The sequence below is a fragment of the Uloborus diversus genome, chromosome 7 (genome assembly GCF_026930045.1).
Source record: "Uloborus diversus isolate 005 chromosome 7, Udiv.v.3.1, whole genome shotgun sequence".
NCBI lineage: Eukaryota > Metazoa > Arthropoda > Arachnida > Araneae > Uloboridae > Uloborus > Uloborus diversus.
This window is the reverse complement of record NC_072737.1, coordinates 145,249,430-145,268,760: the sequence shown is the minus strand read 5'-3', so window position 1 is coordinate 145,268,760 and position 19,331 is coordinate 145,249,430. Positions and strand designations below refer to the sequence as shown.

Sequence of the window (19,331 nt, the reverse complement as noted above, 5' to 3'; positions counted from 1 at the left end):
TCACGCCGATGAAAACCCAAAATAGAAAATTGGAAATCCCTGGCCAAAGAGAGGGAAGCATGGGAAAAGTTCTGAAGAGGGTCAATGACCACAAACGTCCGTCTTGACTGAACACTTAGTGTAAATAATTTGAGAACATTTACTTAATATTACAAAGATTTTCCTCTCCTTGTCTCATACACTGTTAAAAAAAAAAACTGAAAATTCAGGTAGTTTTCTGCTGATTTTAACAGAATTTTTCTGTAATGCTTCAAAATGTATTTTTTCCTTACAAAAACGTAAACATCCCGACGAAAATGGAATTTTTCCATTTCTAGGGTTGCCGCTGTGCTGTACTTTGCTCCGATTAGTCTTCAAGTCATGATAAACATCACTTATTGATAGTGCTTATTAATCGCACTTACATTTTGCTAATTAAAAGCATATTTAGAATAACAACTCAGATGCTGTAGACAAAATAGATAGCTTGCTATTTCATGTCTAGAGAGTAATATACTCGTATGTCGAAATTGTTTATACGCCTTTGAGCTTCGTAGGTTTGGAAAAATGCTCGCGCCATTTTTAGACTGGTAGATGTGTTTTGATCGCCCTAATGATTTGATATGGGTTTTACTGAGTCAGTATTAGAATATTTTTGTGGTTTTAATATTTTGCTCAATACTATGAACAATTCTATTCGTTAGTCATATTGTGTGCTCTAGCAGTGAGAATAGTTTAAGGATCTCGTGTTATCAATTTAAAATAAAGCCTATTGGATTAGCTGTATAGATGCATTTAGCACCGCTGGTCATATGTAAGTGTTGTTGAATATCTTTGTACATGTTAATATACAAATGTATTTTCCTTGTTAATATGCATTTGATTGAATTCCGATGATAGTTTATTTAGAATTTATACAACTATTATAGAGTTATTTTTTATTGCTCTTACGCATTCTTGAAAGTCATTAATATGCTAAATGCCATTTCGTATCTATACCGGAGATTATCGTGTTGTGCGAGCAAGATAGGAAAAATAACTCAGTTTTTTTTGGGGGGGGGGGGATTTGCTTCACAGTTTGGAATACTGAAAGTAACTATTTTAAATCTCTAAATAAAGGTGTATTGTTGATCTTTGAAAATACAATGAAAGTTTTGGTAACAATAAGTACTTAATTTAATTTATTAAGATCTTATCCAACAACTTATTTGAGATTAGTGCAAGTTTCTTGGAAAAACAGTTCGGGTAAATCGAACTGATTGATATTGATATATGCTTAAGTAATAATGATTATTTACTAAAAATCTATGTTGCGATTCCAATGAGTGAAAAATTTGGATATTATTGGGGGGGGGGGGGGGGGGGGGGCGGGAGGGATGTAGCATCTGAACCAAAAATTCTTCACGTGCATGTCAATGGTTCTGTTTTTAAACACAATAGATATGCGATACTCTCTATCAGGTATATTATTATATGATAACGTCAACCTGTTTTTAATAGCATTTTATTTGACATATTCTGCAAATAAAAATATCATATTTTTCATGTATGTTTTTCCATGCCACCCCAGACAATATACGACGCAGGGAATATCGAACAGTATCAGCAGGGATAATTGGTGTCCTATTCAAATCCATCAATTTTTCTGCTGTTACTATTTGATTAATTTGACTCATCTGAAGTTGATATAAAAAGTTTTGGTCAGCAAATGGATGCTCGGTGTTAGGTAAGTTCTCTCTCCAGATGTTAATTAAAAAAATTTTTGAGTAACAAATGCAAATAAAAAAAAGTAATAATTTTAGAATAGTTAACTATATCTGTATTATATATCATTTTAAAGTGCTAAATTATTAATGAAACAAAAAGTCACTACTTGACATAACGTTTTAAATATTTTTTTGAAAATAAAATCTTTTAATATTTTAAATTCTTGCACAGGGTTTAATTTTAGGTATAACTATTTGTGTGTGTATGAAATTACAGCATTATTTTGTGAATAACCTAATGTTTAATTAATTCTATTAGTACCATTCACAGAAAATTGAATACTGGCAAAGTCAAATAACAGAAAAATGACAAATGAAAGAGTTTGTCAATAGAAAAAAGAGAAATACAGGGGATTTTTTTTTTTTTTTTTGTTTTTGTTTTGTTATTTTAAGAAAATTGTTTTATAGTGTAGATAGAAAATCATATATAATAAATCATATATAAGAAATATAGTGTAGATTGTAATTTCAGTTAAATACGGGAAAGTGAGAAATGGAAAAAATATCGCAATGAAAAAATAAGGAACGTAAATTCTGTTAAAACACAGAAAGATCATAAATAAACGGAAAAATAAGAAACAGAATTTTCGTTCAGTCACAGGAAATTTATAAACGGAAAACTACGACTACGGAGAAATGAGAAATGGAACTTCTGTTAAATCACGGATCAAGTCATTGAACGTAAATGTAATATTTACGGCAACTTTGCTGCCGGTACTTTCTCCGTTATTTTCAGGAAATTTTTTTAACAGTGTATACTATCAGCACTATCAAGCCACCTATCCTACAAAGTTATAATTTTCAGTTGTTTCTTTTTTTTTTTTTTTTTTTTGAGTACCGAGTTTAGAGTATCTGTTGGGGATTAAAATGCCGAGTTAAGAGAGCTATTACAACTAAAGTTAGAAAATAGTACTGGTTTGATGATTTGTTCGAAACACCATATGATAACAAAATCGAGTGTGGTAAAAAAAAATTATCCTTCCACCTGCATGCTTTTAGAGCGTTTATATTTTTAGTTAAATACTGGAGAGTCGTAATTATCCCAAAACCTATAATCCCAATAACTAATCAACCGGATTGATCAAGGACTATGGTTTATTGCCCCACCTTATCCAGTTTTTAAATATGGACTGTACAGTGGATGTATTACATGTAATAATTTCACTGTGCACTCATGTTTTTTTTTAATTAAATTTTGTTAAAGGTTTAAAAAAAAAATAAAAAATAATAAAACACGACATTTGCACGAAGCGATTCTACAATTGAAGGGTTAAAGGAGGTGCGGGGGAGGCACTCCATTTGGGGTTCCACCCATCTCACTTACGTGGCTGGCGCCAATAAAGCTATTTTTTTTCTGGAAAAAGCACAACTGAATCTTAAGATTAATCTGCACAGCTGAATCTTAACGTTAATATACTTGTGTAAAATTAATTTGTAAATATTTCTGTTAACACATATTTGTGTTTGTACTCCATACAAACCAATTAAAAAACACTGCGGACAGTGCCTTTGGCGCTCTTTAGTGTTGAATTTAATACTAACTCGTGTTGAACTATAGTCAAGATTTTCTTAATGTTTTGTTATGAAGTTTGTAATTTATGTTTTATAATTTGTAAGTTTTTTTAATTTTACTTTTTTTAATTTTGCTTACTGTTATGTATGTGTATTTTGTTTGTTAATAAATTTCATCATCATCATCATATTAATTAAATGACATTCCCTACAATATTGGGGATACGGCCTCAAAAATCGAGACGCATGGGCGGTCACAGTAGACTCTCTTCTTCCAGTTCAAAGCTCCAATTTAATTTTTATCCAATAACTGCGTGGGAAAGTATAAAACACATAGTTATTAAGTCAATTCTTTTTTCTTTAAACACGTAAACCGATCAATCATATCATTTTTCGATCGACAGTTAAGTTTGAGCTAAGAAAAGTAAACGGCCAAGCTCCTTCACTTTTAAAAGTGAGAGAGCGGTTGCCCCCCTAAACAAGCCACTTATAACCGTATGGAAGAATGGGGTCGTTTCCAAAATTTTAAAATATTTTTTTTTTGAAAGAGCATGCTTAAAAACATAGGATCTGACCATTTTTTAAATAATTTGTTTAAGTTTAATATTTTTAAAAATTACTTAAATCGGTGCGCTTTTATTATTTACACTTCTGTCGTATGACATCACAAATGATGAAATGCCATTCAATGTAGCCATTAGCAGAACAAAATATTTAATTCACATCTTTACTCACATCCATTGGCAATGATATGGTTGATAGCAAGCGTAGAGTGCAATTTTAATTCGCTGCTTGATTATCACAACGTGGAAACGTAGTAGAAAGATGCGACAAATTGCATCATTTGTGACGTTATAAAGACCACGCCTTGTTTGAAAAATCGGACATTTTAAAAAATTGATTTGAAAAAAAAAAAAACCGTTGGGAAAATGAAAGTATTTTCTGGGTCCATGAATTTTTTTTTGCTCATTCTATCCATTTCAAAGACTAAAAGTAGTACTTTTGACTGAAGGAAACCACCCCATTTACAGCGATTTTTGTTACACGTACATCGCTTCTTATTGTCTGTTGCTTTGAATATGAATGCTCAAATGTAATGACTCTAAAGATGTAGATAAAACAGGATGAAAAAATAGCAGCGATTATTAATTTAAATTATTGTAACATGTACATAAGATAATTGTTAACAACTATTCTTATATTTCAAATTCGAAACCATCAGATGTTCAGTGAAATAGTCCCTTCAGTGCTCAGGCAATCACGATACTGAATAATTGTTCAGTATCTGTTATATCGATTGTAATCGATATGACAGATAATCAGAATGATATGATCACGTGAACGGTAATTTAACATACCATTTCCAGATTATCTGGAAGATAAATAGAACCAGATTGTTTGCGGCATTCTTTTCAAGCTGGGTGTGCAAAATTGTGTGTAAAAATTCTGAAATAAGCAAACTGTTATCGATAGTAAAAAAATTAAGTAGAGCAGATTATAAGATAAATAAATACCTTTGTGCTGAAAAGTAGTGTAAGAAATAATAACGTTAAAAAAGCACAAATTGCAGATTACTGAAGACACGTGTTTCGGCGCTGCAAGGAACGCCTTTTTCAATGCAAAACGTAATGAGCTTATGGGTGAAAAGACACCCGACAAAAGTCAGCCGCTTTTGTCGGATGTCTTTTCATCCATAAGCTCATTACTTTTTGAATTGTAAAAGGCGTTTCCTTGTAACGCCGAAACACGTGTCTGCTGTAATCTGCAATTTGCTTTTTTGACGTTAATATTTCTTACACAGATTAAATCCTAAAGAACGTTAAAACAGAAGGAAAGCTTCTGCTTCCATGTACAAAGTAAAGAAGGTATTGCTTTTCACGGCCGCCAAGAGCCAAGGGAAGTTCCGTGGCAGTTTGTTCACCGGTCCCCCTCCCTCATAAAATTAATTAAATTTAAACTAAGGGACCGAATCCCCCTAAGAGAAGGGCCCCTAATTTCCAACTAGGAAGACATGGCCTCTAAAGTCACTTCACTTGCTTTCTCAAAAAAATTTCTACAAGGATGTCTGCTTAAAATTTCATTTTAATGATCCTAGATTCCATTTTGAATTCTTTTTTCCTGACATCTATTCGTACTCATGTACACATGCGTACATATTGGAAGCTGGAATTCCGGGTACGTATGCTTACGTAGTACGAACGCACAACACCACGAAGTGAGACAAACCGAACATCTAAGCTATGAAGTGATACATGAAGAGACTTTTAAAAAACATTCTAAGACTCTAGTTATTCAGCATACTCGCGCATTCGATTGGGATGCAATTTCTTGAGTTTGGAAGCATTGATGAACGTAGTTAATGCAAAGTTGACTGTTTTATCAACTTTTGCAACATGACGGTTTCCCACCATAAGTTGGGTAAAATTTCACGCGATATAAGTTCAATGAGAAAAATGGTATGTTCAGAAAACTTTTTTAAAATATGAAAGAAAAGGAAATTCAGATTAAACAAAACACGAAACGAATACACGCCAAAAGTAGGGATAAAAAGCGAAAATCGGAAGTGAAAGTGTCACCTTTCTTACAATTCAAGAATTACCGGCCCACCCTCAGCATTGAAATAATTTGATTCCTCCCCCTCCCCTTCTATCGTAAAATATACACGTTAGTCATTTTAAAATATGTCGGCTTCATCTTCATCTTGCTCATCATTGGTTGAATCCTTCCATTTAGTAGGCGTTCGTGCAGAAAATTTCGACTAAATATTGTCTGTATGGATGTATGTGTGTGGATGTTTGTTACTCTTTCACGCAAAAACTGCTGAATGGATTTTGATGAAACTTTACAATTTATTTAGCTTATGCATCAGAGTAACATATATATATATATATATATATCTATATCTATCTCTCTCTCTCTCTCTCTGTGTATATATATATATATATATATATATATATATATATATATATATATATATATATATATATATATATATATATATATATATATATATATATATATATTAAATTATTAAAAGTAATTGATTTATTTATTATCGCTAAAATCTGGTGATCGATATAATTTTGACATTGACAGAGCACTCAGACGACAGTTGATAAGCTTTGTAAGCATTTGTGCTCTCCGACAGAGGAAAACTTTCCTTTAATAAAACACAAATAAATCGAAAATTTGATTATTGAAGGTTTTCACAATTGACGTGATTAAAAGAATTAGCAAAATATATTGGTTTAAATTAATTACAATTAATCAGGTGAATTTTTATCCCGCAATCATGAAGTGAATAAAACACACCTCTGAAAATCTTTTTTTTTATATATATATAAGAATAGGGGGGAGAAAAGCCTTGGAAATAGGTAGAGGACATCCAACTAGAAGTATTCTTAGTTTCAACACACTCAACAAGTTTATGTGAGATTATATCACATTCCTTTTTAAAATTCAGTTTCTTATCTTTTCGGTTGAATATTTTGTTTTATTGCCTCACTCTATTTAAAAATGAAACTTAGACCTTGCCAATTGCTGTATTCTTGTTTAATTTTGACATTGTTTCTTTAAAAATAAAGTTTCACATTTGAAAATGTTTTTATCGCACCTATTTATTGCAGATATTTCTCCATTTTTTTAATTTCTTTCTTTCCTCTCCTTTTTAAAGATCAGTTCAGTATCCAAACAATAGCCTCTTTTTTTTTTGACTCATGTTATGTTATCTCCATGTCAACGACCTCCTTGTGTGGGTGTTATGAGTATAGACAAGTGCCAGAAATACTGAAGTTTTCAATGAACTCCTTTTACTATGCCTCATCTCTGTGGAGACTTAACTAAAGGAAATATTAATTAAAAAACACAGAAAATGGCCTCGAGTCTGAATAATGATTGAGAAAAATTAAAATACACTCTTGATAGTTGACTACTGTTCTTAACTAAAAATATTAAGCATGAATATCAAACGTGGCAGCAGGTAAATAATCTTAGAATTAGAGTTAGTGTGAAATTTTTTTTAAACATATCCAGATCCGAAAATGCAAGGGGAAGTGACACCAGGAGCTGGAATTAGTCTTATATTGCATCAAATTTGTCACAGTTTTTAATTAAAAAAATTAAGTTACGTATTTAGGGTAACTTTGAACCTTGTGAATAAGCTTCCCTCTACACTCAACTACTAAATTTCACTACTCCCACTCAGAAATTTTTAGTACATTCAGGAGTACATATCGACTTTAAAAAAAATGTTGAAATCCCAATGCGGCACTGTGCTTGAAGGTTACATTAGTTTTCCCCTTTTCATTTTACAATACAAGTTGCCCACAAAGTGCACAACTCATTTTATAATCCAATAATTCTGAAGTTACTGCTTGTAAATGCCAATTTGAAGTACAGTGGCTGCAGCTTATATGAATCATGTTTGTTCTAAACAGTTTTGATTCCAAAAATCGGCTGATTCAATAAAGCGGCTAATTCAATAAAGTGGCTGATTCAATAAAGCTTGATTTTGTTCTGTCTTTGACAATTTGATTCATTAAAACGGTTGATTCAATTGACCACCGATTCAATTATTTGGCGTCCACTGTAGTTGAAATCGCTAGCTCTACATTGCAATATTTTATGCAAAATAATAGATAAAAGAAATCTCATAATGCTATGAAATGGCAATGGGGAGTTTTAAAACATGGAGAAAAAACAAATTTCTGGTTCGAAGTTGAACTGTTTTTATCAAATTTTACTTCATATCCCATTTATTTCTGACATGGTTCAAAACTGCTCTAAGTGGTAGGATAATTTTGAAAAATGTCCGAAATTCATTTTAAATGGATTATAATCATTACTTCTTAACAGTATCAATAACATATAAGTTTGCTTTGAATATTATTTTGAGATAAAGATATGTTGATATTTCTTAGGGTTATTGGGAGATTTGCCTCTAAACACTTCATAGTCCTAAATGTTTTGTAAGTTGACTGTATTTGAAGGTCAATTAATTAGAGCGTCCAAATTTTTGAAGAGGGCGTTTTCAAAATTTTTAATGACTAACTTTTACTTGATTGTATGCAAAAATGAATTTGGAAAGCTTTGAGTAGATGCAGGTGATTTAGTTTTGGAAGCAGTCAATAAATGGGATCAAACAAAAGTTGTGTAATGTGGCAATTTCATATGTACATACTTGCCGAATTCTTCTTGGAATTACAATTTTCAAAAACACACAAAAATGAATATTTCTTACGGAATATATTTTGTTTAAAAATTTTTAAAAAACACACTATTAGCATAATTTACTTTCCATAAATTTTTGTGTAAATTATCTTTAGTTTTACAAAACTTGTAATTTATTTTTGGCTAACGCTATTTTTGGAATCTAAATGGTGAAATTTTGAAATGGGTCACTTTTCTACCCATGCAAGTGACACAATTCAAAAGGATCAAGCATAAGTTTATGAAACCTGAGCAAGAATATACGAAATGTTAAAATTGAGCGTTGTTTTATGTGCCGTGTAGTAATTAATTTCTTCTTAACGTGTTGACTGAGGGTAACATCAGAATATCGGAAAAATTTTATTTTATCTGTCTTTTTCTTTTCCAAAATATTTATTGGAATTTTTATTTCTTGTATAATTCACTTCAACTTATCACATTTCGCCATGCCGTGCTATTAGCATCCAAGAAAATGTCCTAATCTTCTCTCACGAAAATGAGTGGCAGTACTTTTATAAGAGAGGAGCTACTAAGTAGCCAAATTAGGAAGATAAGTTTTATAATTCACATGATTGAATTTTAGTTAACATGTTGTCATGCAAGGAAATTAGTGTACCGAAAAGACTTCATCGTATAGTGCAGTTCTCTCGCAAAAAGAATGGGGTTCTTTCCTTCAGTCAAAAGTAGTGCTTTTTGTCACTGAAATTGATAGAATAAGCAAAAAAATAACATGGACTCACAAATACTTTCATTTTCCCAACAGTTATTTTTTAATTAATTTTTAAAATATCCGATTCTTCAAACAAGGCGTGGTCTTTATGACGTCACAAATGATGCACTATGCATCTTTCTACCGCATTTCCACGTTATGATAATCAAGAAGCGAATTACAATTGCGCTCTACGCTTGCTAGCAACCCTATCGTTGCCAATACACGTGAGTAAAGATGCGAATTAAATATTTTGGACCGTGAATGCAACACCGAATGGCATTTCATTATTTGTGATGTCATCGGCAGAAGCGTTAAACGATAAAAGAGCACCGATTTAAGTAATTTTTTTAAAAATATTAAATTTAAAGAAATTATTTAAAAAATGGTCAGATTCTATGTTTTTAAGCATGCTCTTTCAGAAAAAAATACTTTTAAAAATTTGGAAACGACCCCGTTGTACATTCTTTTAAAAACTACACTGGTCACTCCTACTTAACCCTTTGTTTGCTACACAGGATGATTAGCATGTCGGTAACTTTTCGTTACAAATTTTTCCCTTTCTCATAAAAATAATTATTTTAGTTTTATCGGTGCATGGTTGCCTTCTACTCAACATATCGGGAAGATTTCATCATGTTTTTTTCTCTTTCTCTTAAAAAAATATTGTTGACTTTAAGTTACATAATTCTACTTATACATGGTTTCACGCATAGTAATTACCATACCATAAAAATGTTATTACATATTTCTCTTTCGTTTACAACATGAATATCTGAGCTAGTAGTGTTCTCTCCTTTCTCTCACTTTTATTCACGATTTTCATTAGCTTGTATGATGGAGGAGAATGAAAAGGGTGTTTCAAACAGAGGAAGCTATTTCTGGGGGCACTGACTGTTAAAATAAGATACCGAAGAAATAATTAAATATTACTATATTTCATGCTGATTTATTTTGTTGATTGGTGTTTCACAAGAACGATCTCTTAATATGCTATTTTAACTCTTAAAATAATACTCTTAAAATGCTACTCTTTAACTCTTAAAATGCTACTTTAAGTGTAATTTTGTGACTATAATCTTTTTAGTTATCCAGTGGTCCACAAATTTTTAATTACCAATCACGAAACTGACCTAAAAATACAGTGAATGCGAAATTAAAATAATCTATCCAATGTCAGATTCTCCAAAATGTTTGTCGATTCTAAGAAGCTGACGTTTCTTATGAACCACGAGGCCTCAAGAATATTGATGAAAGCGTGGCATTAGAATCATGAACTTCTCTATAAATGAGATTTACAGACTGATCGCAGAAACTAGCTCTACCAAATTTGATACATAAATTTTTATACACAAAATATACAAATCGAGTCTGTTTTTCTTTTTCAAATTTAATTAATTAAAAATCAAGACAAATTTCATCATTTTATGCGAAAGTATTGTTGACGAATGCAATCTTTACGCCTTTTGAAAATTAAAAAATATTGAAAGAAATTTTGAAGATTTAAGCGGAAAAAAATTTTAATGGACGAAACTTATCATGACGTCATTGAGAATTGCAAAATGATATTGGGTCGAATATTATAAGTTTCTTAAAAGTTTAAATTTTATAGATAACTCAATTATTATAATTAAATTTTACAGTTTCAATTTTATAGATAACTCATATTTTAACTGTTCCAGCCATTTTTCTCTGAAGGATTTGTAAAGGAAATAATGATATCTCTTTTAGGTCCAAAACTTCAAAAATAAAGGAATCCAGTAATTTCCAAAAATGATTTTTGGGCGTAGAGTAATTTTAAATCATTATAGTTGCAAGCATTGAAATTCGCTAACTTTTTTATTATTATTATTTTTTTTCATTTGCATATAATTGGAGAACCAGCAGGATGTTTTCGGTCGCAAATCAAGTACTGAACAACGAAGATAGCTCGATTTCTGAATGATTTAGCTTCTAAAAAGGAACAATTACATAATTCCACTATTAATGGAAGCAATAACAGTGTTCAACTACTAAAATGAATTCAGCTTTTTTATTTTGAAAATCATTAACGAAGTTGACTTTCAAAGAGTACTCGAAAGGTTTGCTGTCATTAAAAAATTTCATTTCTTAAAGTTATTTCGATTTTTATTATAGCATATTATTATTGCCGAATTTAATGCTTAAAAAGGGAATATGGTAATTTTTAAATTATTGAATGCGATACTGAGCTACCTTGTTTCTGACTAAGAACTATAACTTCTACAAAATACAGTAGTAGCCTAAGAAAGTTAATAAACAACAGCAATAAGTAAAACTTAGTACCTAAATTTAGTTTTCAAGCTATAAATTTGGTTCTGGTTAGGGTTTTGTTATGCCATTTTCCAATTTTTTAGATTAAAGAAAAAGTATTAACAAATTAAATAATCTAAGTTATGCCATTTCTTTTAAAAAAAGTTTAAATATCATTTAAAAATAAAGCGTCAACAACGATGAAATATTTCTTTTAAAATACCGTTCTAAGTTACAACAATGAAGTAGATGTCACATAAGAAGTGGGCAAATAATAGTTGAGCGGTAAATAGTCACAGTAAACTTTTAATTGAAAAGTCCAATCATGTGTTCCCCACTTTCTTGACCCTTCACAACCATTTTCTGGATCTCCGAGACACGCGCATGCATTTTTCCTTACGTAAGATTTATTCAAGTGTATAAATTATTAATGGGGTTGTTTCCGAAATTTTAAAAGTATTTTTTCTGAAAGAGCATGCTGAAAAACATAGGATCTGACTTTTTAAATTAATTTGACAAAGTTTAAAATTAAAAATAAAAAAACATTTAAATTGTTGCACAGACTCAATTTCATTTTTTATGCTTCTGTGCTACCTTTTAGCGCAGAGCGTAATATTTAATTCGCTTCTTTACTCACCTTTACTGGCAACGATATGGTTGAGAACAAGCGTAGAGCGCAGTTTTTAATTCGCTTCTTAATTATCATATCGTGTAAACGTGGTAGACAGCAAGCGTAAACATTCAGGGCGCCAGTGGAGTGCGCGCCAAAGTGCATCACGTGTGACGTCATAAAGACCACGCCTATTTTGAAAAATCGGACATTTAAAAAAAATTAAAGAGAAACTGTTTGGAAAATGAAAGTATTTTCTCGCTCCATGTTCTTTTTTTTTTTTTTTTTTTTTTGCTCATTCTATCAACTTCAGTGACTAAAAGTAGTACTTTTGACTGAAGGAAACAACCCCATTGTATGAAAGAACCCGCATGCTCATATAATTTGCGTAGGGAAAGATGAGTTGAAATTTTAAAGCTTTTAGGAGGAAGAAGAAAAGATAATATTTAGAGCTTAAAATTTAATGCAAATAGTTTTGAAGAAACTTTCACAAAGTAAAAACTACAAATCATTGAAAAAAAAGCATTTAAATTAATCAATCAAAATTGTATTTGGTGTTAACAGAAACTTAATGCTTCAGAGGAAATTTTGGCTTTATTTAACAATGTTTTTTTTTTTTTAGAAATACTTTGAAGCTCTGAATCTTAAAATCATATTCAGTTTTCAAAAACAATTAACGTTGTAAAATTCTATTCTACGCAGTCAAATTATATGCGCTGCCTGAGTTCTTACTTCTTGAAAAAAATGAAAGTCACACACTCTTCTGGTTCAGTTACTTATATTTCAAACCTGTTATACAATTTCTCTCGTGCTCTGTATGCTTTGCTAATGCCATTCTTTTTAAATATATTTTACTTCAATTTTAAAATTATTTCAATTGCAGATGAATATTTCAATACGTATTTACAAACATGTTAAGAAAATATTTGAGGTGAAAGGTTTCACTAATCTCATCTTAATAGGGAAGTTTTCGATTTCTCAATTTTATGTTTATATGATAGAGTAATATGTATGAACATCATAGGTAAAAAAATTTTGCGATACGATAAGTAGTTATTTTTAAATTAATTTTTAAAGGTCAAGCGATTGTGACGTCAAATGGCACAGGAAGTGACGTCATGCGCTCTTCCGCCTCGCTTAGCTGACAAGGAGAAGCCGAAGGAAGTGCAGTTGGCTTCGTTTAAGACGAACTTTCTAGAACATTAAACCTCTCATCCTCTCGAAAATATTCGAATACCATTATTGATGTTACTTGAGAAAGATTATTAGATTGTGCTTTAACGAATCCGGCCTCCATAGTGTGTTCAAAAAGATAATTGAATTTCTAAAAAATAAAAATATCAGCCCACTCAAAATGTCCGTAGCGGAAACAAGGGATCTTCGGCGGAAGGCTGCCCATTAGTGCCCTGTGACGTGAGTTCGTGACGTTTCAGAAGAGTGCACTTTTGCGCGTGGATTTATAAAAAAAATCATTAAAAATCCATCATGGTGTTTTAAAATTCGGCGATGGTGAATTTTTTAGTTTTGAGGGTCAATTATCAATATCCAATAGTCAAAATAGGAACATTTAATAGGTTGCAACTTCCCTATTATCAATTTTGATTTAAAGTTACCTGTTCTTATTTTTTTTCATGCATTTTTTATTGCTTTGATTTTATGCTTTTGTTTTGACTCATAATATCAACATTCAAATAATTTTTAGCAATTATCTACAATTCATAACTAGTATTGACTGCTTTTTAAAACCATGCTTTAAAAATATATGTATGCCGAAAGTATGCAAACAAAACACATTGTCACAGACGCTTAAGAAAAGTGTATTTTTAAGATCTATTTGCTTCATTAATTTTTATCAAATTTCAATTTTTTTTTCAAAACATGTTCTGCTCCTGCGAATCAACTTCTTGTTAATAAAAAACTTAACATTTATTTGGGTTTATGAAAAATGATGGAAACTGAAATTTTATGTACTCCACTTCTATGGTAAATCGCATTTTCAAATGTAATATTCATTAAATTAAGTTATAGTTTAAAGTATACTTAAATATATAAATACATATAGTACGTCAAATTGATTCTTACTTTTCCACTCATCTTTTACAGTGATATATTTTATTTTCTAATATTTGAGAGAGTCAAATTATACTTATTGCTCATTTCTTTTAGCCTTGTGTTAATTTAGTTTCAATTATTATTTAATTTAGAGCTACTTAATTCATGAAAATTATGCTAGAAAGTGCTATTTAAGATAATGAATAAATAACTTTGTGGCTTGAAAATTAAATGAATGAATTACCAAAATTTTGATGTGAAAAAAAATTGCAAATTACTGCAGACACTTGTTTCGGTGTTAGAAGGAACTTTTGGACGAAAAGTCGTGCGAGGAAAGAAGATTATCTGTCCAAAAGCTCACACTTCTTTGCCTTGAAAAGGGTGTTCCTTGTAACGCCGAAACACGTGTCTGCAGTTTTGTGCATCAAAACGTTAGTAATTCATTTAACTATTTAAGATATTAAATTCATAAAATATCGGCAAATGATAGTGACTACAAATCTTGCTGTCCCATAAGCAAGACTTGAATCCTTTTTTTTTTTAACTTTTACTTTGTAAATCTTTTTCATTTTCTTTTCCGAAAAAAATGGCGGGGAGGGGGGGTGGCATCTTAAAATTTTTGAAATTTTTTTATGCATTTTAAACGATTAATTTTCTTTTTTTTAAATTATTTTTTACGAAATGTAAAAATGCAAAAGTAAATTTTCAAAATAACATTTTGAAGCAAATTTTGGACATTTAAACTGAAGGAAAAAAAATAAATCGAAGACAATTCCCTTAATTAATCTTGTTCTTTTAAAGTTACTCCAATAGCGGGGGTTAATCCTGAACATAGTTTTTCAAGATGTAATAATTTGATTTTCAACAATAGGCGTCCTTTCGATTTTAAGAATATGAAAAAAACATTTTATAATACAATGTACTTCTGATGCTCTTGACTACTATATCTAAAGTTCAATCAATTCTTACCTTAATTATACAATTATTAACGTTTTATTTTGTTCATAATTTGCATTATTATTTTAATTATATCTTTATTTATTTTATTCGATTCATAAAGGTATGAGAACAAAATTTTTTTATGTGAAAAAGGTTAAGAGTTAAGTTTGTAAATGAAAGTTATTATTTGTAATTTTTTAAAGTTAACGTAAAAGAAAATTTAAAGAGCATTCTTTTTCATTTCAAGGTCTTTTTAAAACACCTTTTTTAGCGGATTTTTCAGCATTTTTAGGTCATCATTATCCGAGTCCTACTCATGAGTTATTCGATTGCTATAAAAATGTTCCTGTTCATTCACCTTAGCATGAAACATTTTCAATAGCCCAATTGTCTAATAACTATTAATCATTATGAAATGATTTTTATATCCAAAAAATCCATGCCAAAACAAGTCTTGAAATTTTTCATTTCATTTGTTATAACTTTTGAAGTTTAAATTATTGTGATATGATAGGCTTACAAATATTAAAAGAACAATTTTTTAGTCTTATTTTCAGTAGTTAAAATTAATTTTCAATTGGCAAAGTTTAGATAAAAGAGCTCAATAGTACCGCTTTCACCTGCTTAATTTTGAGATTAATAGTGTTTAAATTTAAACTTAAATGGTGTAAGATTCTAAACGTAAAAGCGTTTTTATACCTCTAGAAATTATGAAATACACTCAATAATAAGAACTCATTCATAATTAGAAATACATAAAATAGCTATGAAAGACTATTATACTCCTCATACTCAAATATTCCGCAATTGTTAAAGTTTTGTATAATTTTATTCCTCGAATTGGGATTTGATAAAAATGACAAATTATAAATGTAAAATATTTATCTACATGGTGCTGTTTTCTGTTGTACTAACTAGATGCTCCTTAGATGAACTTGATGTGCGCGGAAAATTATCACATGCTAAAATTGTAGCATAAACAAGGCTGAATTCCCCAAAACATGTTTTCATATTCTGATCAGTTCAATTGAAATATAAAAAAAAGAGGGTGGGGATATCTAGAGGGGGGGGGGATCTAAACGATGACTGTTAAGAAAAATAGGAAAAATCAATATTGAAGGAAACAATGTTCATTAAAATTACTAAGCTAATTGGAAACTACATAAAGAACTTCAATTAATTACTTTTGCATACAAACTTAGATGAAACAATTAATTACTATATTAATATATTCGACAACTAACTAACAAGTGTAATAATTATTAGTTTTTACTAGCTGATTTGTGAGAAGCATTTGCGATTGACAGAAGGAATTCAAAAACATAGTTTTAAAAGTAATTTTTTAAACAATAGCAAAATGTGATTTGTTAGCTTTTTTTTTTGTTTGTTTGTTTTTGCTGGCGTGGTGAAAAAGTGTTTAAAATGATGTCATACGTTTGAAATTTGATGAGGTATTAGAAAACTCATGGCGTACCTAGAAAAAACATCTTTGAGAAAAAATATATAAGATTGGCAAACGTTTTTAGTACTTTGCAAGCGGAAGAATTTTACACAAAGACATTTTTTTTCAAAAAATATTCAAGCCGCATCATTTTAACAAGTTTGAAAATATGTCCTTTTTTTACAGGACACAAATTTCGTGTAAAAATTTAATTCATTTCCTTTTTAAAATAAAGTATTAAATTTGTCAATTCAGCCGCAGTAAGAAATACTCTCTTAGAATAAGTGTAAGTAAGAATAAGAGAAAGCGATTTCTCTACTCGCTCTTTATACTTAAAATATATATATATATATATAAAACCCAAATAAAAATGTGAAGTAATAATAATAAATGGCATTTCATAAGACTATCTCTGCATTTAAACCAAAATTTAAAACACCACATACATTCTCATGGTTTTTTTTTTTGGTTTATTTATTTATTTTGATAATAGGCTATATTATCTTGAACTCTGTGTGTTCTTATTTTTGAAATCAGTTAGTTCAAATAATTGTATTTGTCCTTGGAAAAAACTTTTGCACGAAACAAATGTGTTACAATCTTTAACATTTGATAAGAACAGGGTGAAAGGGGTTTGAAAGGCATAAAATTTTAACCCTAAACACACAGATTAAGTTTTGTAGTAACGAACAGATTATTTTTCAGATCATGAAAACGGCACTAAGGATTTAATTTGGCTGCATTTTATTCATTGAAGAAGGGTTTCTCGTCAGCTCTACGAATGTAGCTAACCATTTGTACAACACATTTCCGACCTTCTGTTCATCGCGAACTACGGAGGGAGCTAAAAAATATTGTTTCTTAAACTACAAAGTAATTATCGCAATTTGACTAACAATCTTGTTGAGTCTAAAAAGAAATAGGTACGAGTTAATAGTAACCGATAAAGGTGGAAGGCAAAAAATAATAGCAATGGTGAAGTTTTAGAATGGCGACGAAGTTTTTGATTAAGTGGATAAACAATGAAATCAGGGATGAAAATTACGTTTGCAATATAATAACCGGAACCAAAAAATGTGTCACTTAACAACGATAGGGTAAGTGAATCGTTTTATTTCAAAAAACAGTCAAGGGCGACAAAATTGCTAATTTTAAGAAAACATCTGCATCACTATATTAAATTATTCAATGATGATTACAACATTGTTTATTTAATGAAATATACCTAAAATGTGCAATGTAAAATTCAACTTTTAGTTTAAAAAAAATAAAATAATAGTTTAAAAATCTAAAAAGACACGCTTTCGTAGCAAAATGAACTAAAAAGTGAAAAATAATCTTTGGATGATAGTAGTTGACCAATCACTTAATTTTAATGTAATACAAAAAGTGTGGGGTGCTCTCTATTTACATTTTTACTTGGACAACAAATGGAAGAAATTCAAGACAACTGATAAGAAGCCCCCCCCCCCCACGTTTTTTTGTATTACATTAAAATTAAGTGATTGGTCAACTACTATCATCCAAAGATTATTTTTCACTTTTTAGTTCATTTTGCTACGAAAGCGGGTCTTTTTAGCTTTTTAAACTATTATTTTATTTTTCTGTTTTTTAGTCTTATGTTGGATAATTATCAGGCGACGAAATTATTTATAAAACGAGTGCGAGGTAATATCTTAAAGTTAAGCCAAGGGCACCCCGATGGGAAGCTACTGTGAGTCATCGATGTAGTTTGCGTAAATCATATTCATATTACTTTGAAAATTTGAGATGCATTTGAATAAAAGTTTTGTTCAACAATGGTCTGATCAGCAATGAATTTCCAATTGAAGGCTCACCTAAATTTTGGCATAAAATTAGTTAAAAACAATTATATTTCATGTTCTAATTACCTTGGAACATTGGAACAAATTTTGTCTGATGCAGAAAAAATAAAGGTTTTTGTAGATATTTTTAAATAATTTTTGCTAGCATTTTTTAATGTATTTTTTTTAATTTTTCCTTTTTCACATTGTTGGATTTATGCCAAAATATTGATTAAAATTGGAGGAAACTAACAATTAAAAGAGTTAATTAATTAATTTGATTATAGAATATTGCATTGTCATCGGGTCTGAAGTCGCGTGCCAAATTTCAAAATTATCCGATCGCAGGAAGTGGGCGAAATTTGGTGTTAATATTGTAATCTTTATAGAAAAATTTTGGTACGAAATTAAAAACTTTTTCCGAAATTTTAGAGTTGTCGCTTAGCTGGATTTTGAAATAAACGGTTCAGTTTATGAATCGCTCCATAGTGTTGTAGACAACAATTCATAATGAACAAATGTAAATCTATTCAAATTTATTGCAACATACCTCCATGTATTCTAGAAACAGCATTCATCCACGCCCCGGAGTCGACAAATCTCCCGACTCCGTAGGGATGCTGCGGCGGATCCCTCACCACATCCCGGCGTCCAAACTCCGCGAATCCATCCGATTCCATCCTACTAATCCAAGCAAAAAAGCCGATCTCTCCACTTTGTCCGCACCCTTCCCGCGCTCTCTGCTGACTGCTGCCTCCACGTTTCGTTTGCCCCGAGATTTACCTTTACCTGGGGGGATGATGATGTACAGTTACTGCCTCCCCTCCATCGCATGCAACAGAGGAGGGGGGAGATGTGTTTTCTGGGGGAGATTCGGTCCCTCGCCTGTTGGTGGAGGCATGTGTGTGATGGTATCACCGCGTGGGTTCCGTTGGATCCGGGGGTCCCGAAAGGGTACCGATGGGATGTGGAGCTGACGGGAGATTATGCTACGGAGGATAATTTTAAAGGGTTTAATTCCTGTCTGTTGCTTCCGCAG

General features: G+C 30.8%; 1 protein-coding gene across 1 annotated transcript in view; it reads right to left on the bottom strand.

The window, feature by feature from the left end:
• Nucleotides 1-18,972, bottom strand: part of LOC129226927 (achaete-scute homolog 1a-like) — a 28,688-nt gene extending 9,716 nt beyond the window's left edge. Inside the window, exon 1 of the mRNA XM_054861555.1 lies at nucleotides 18,843-18,972. Within this exon, the coding sequence (XP_054717530.1) occupies nucleotides 18,843-18,972 (130 nt within the window). The remainder of the gene's footprint in view (nucleotides 1-18,842) is intronic.
• Nucleotides 18,973-19,331: the final 359 nt, after the last annotated feature.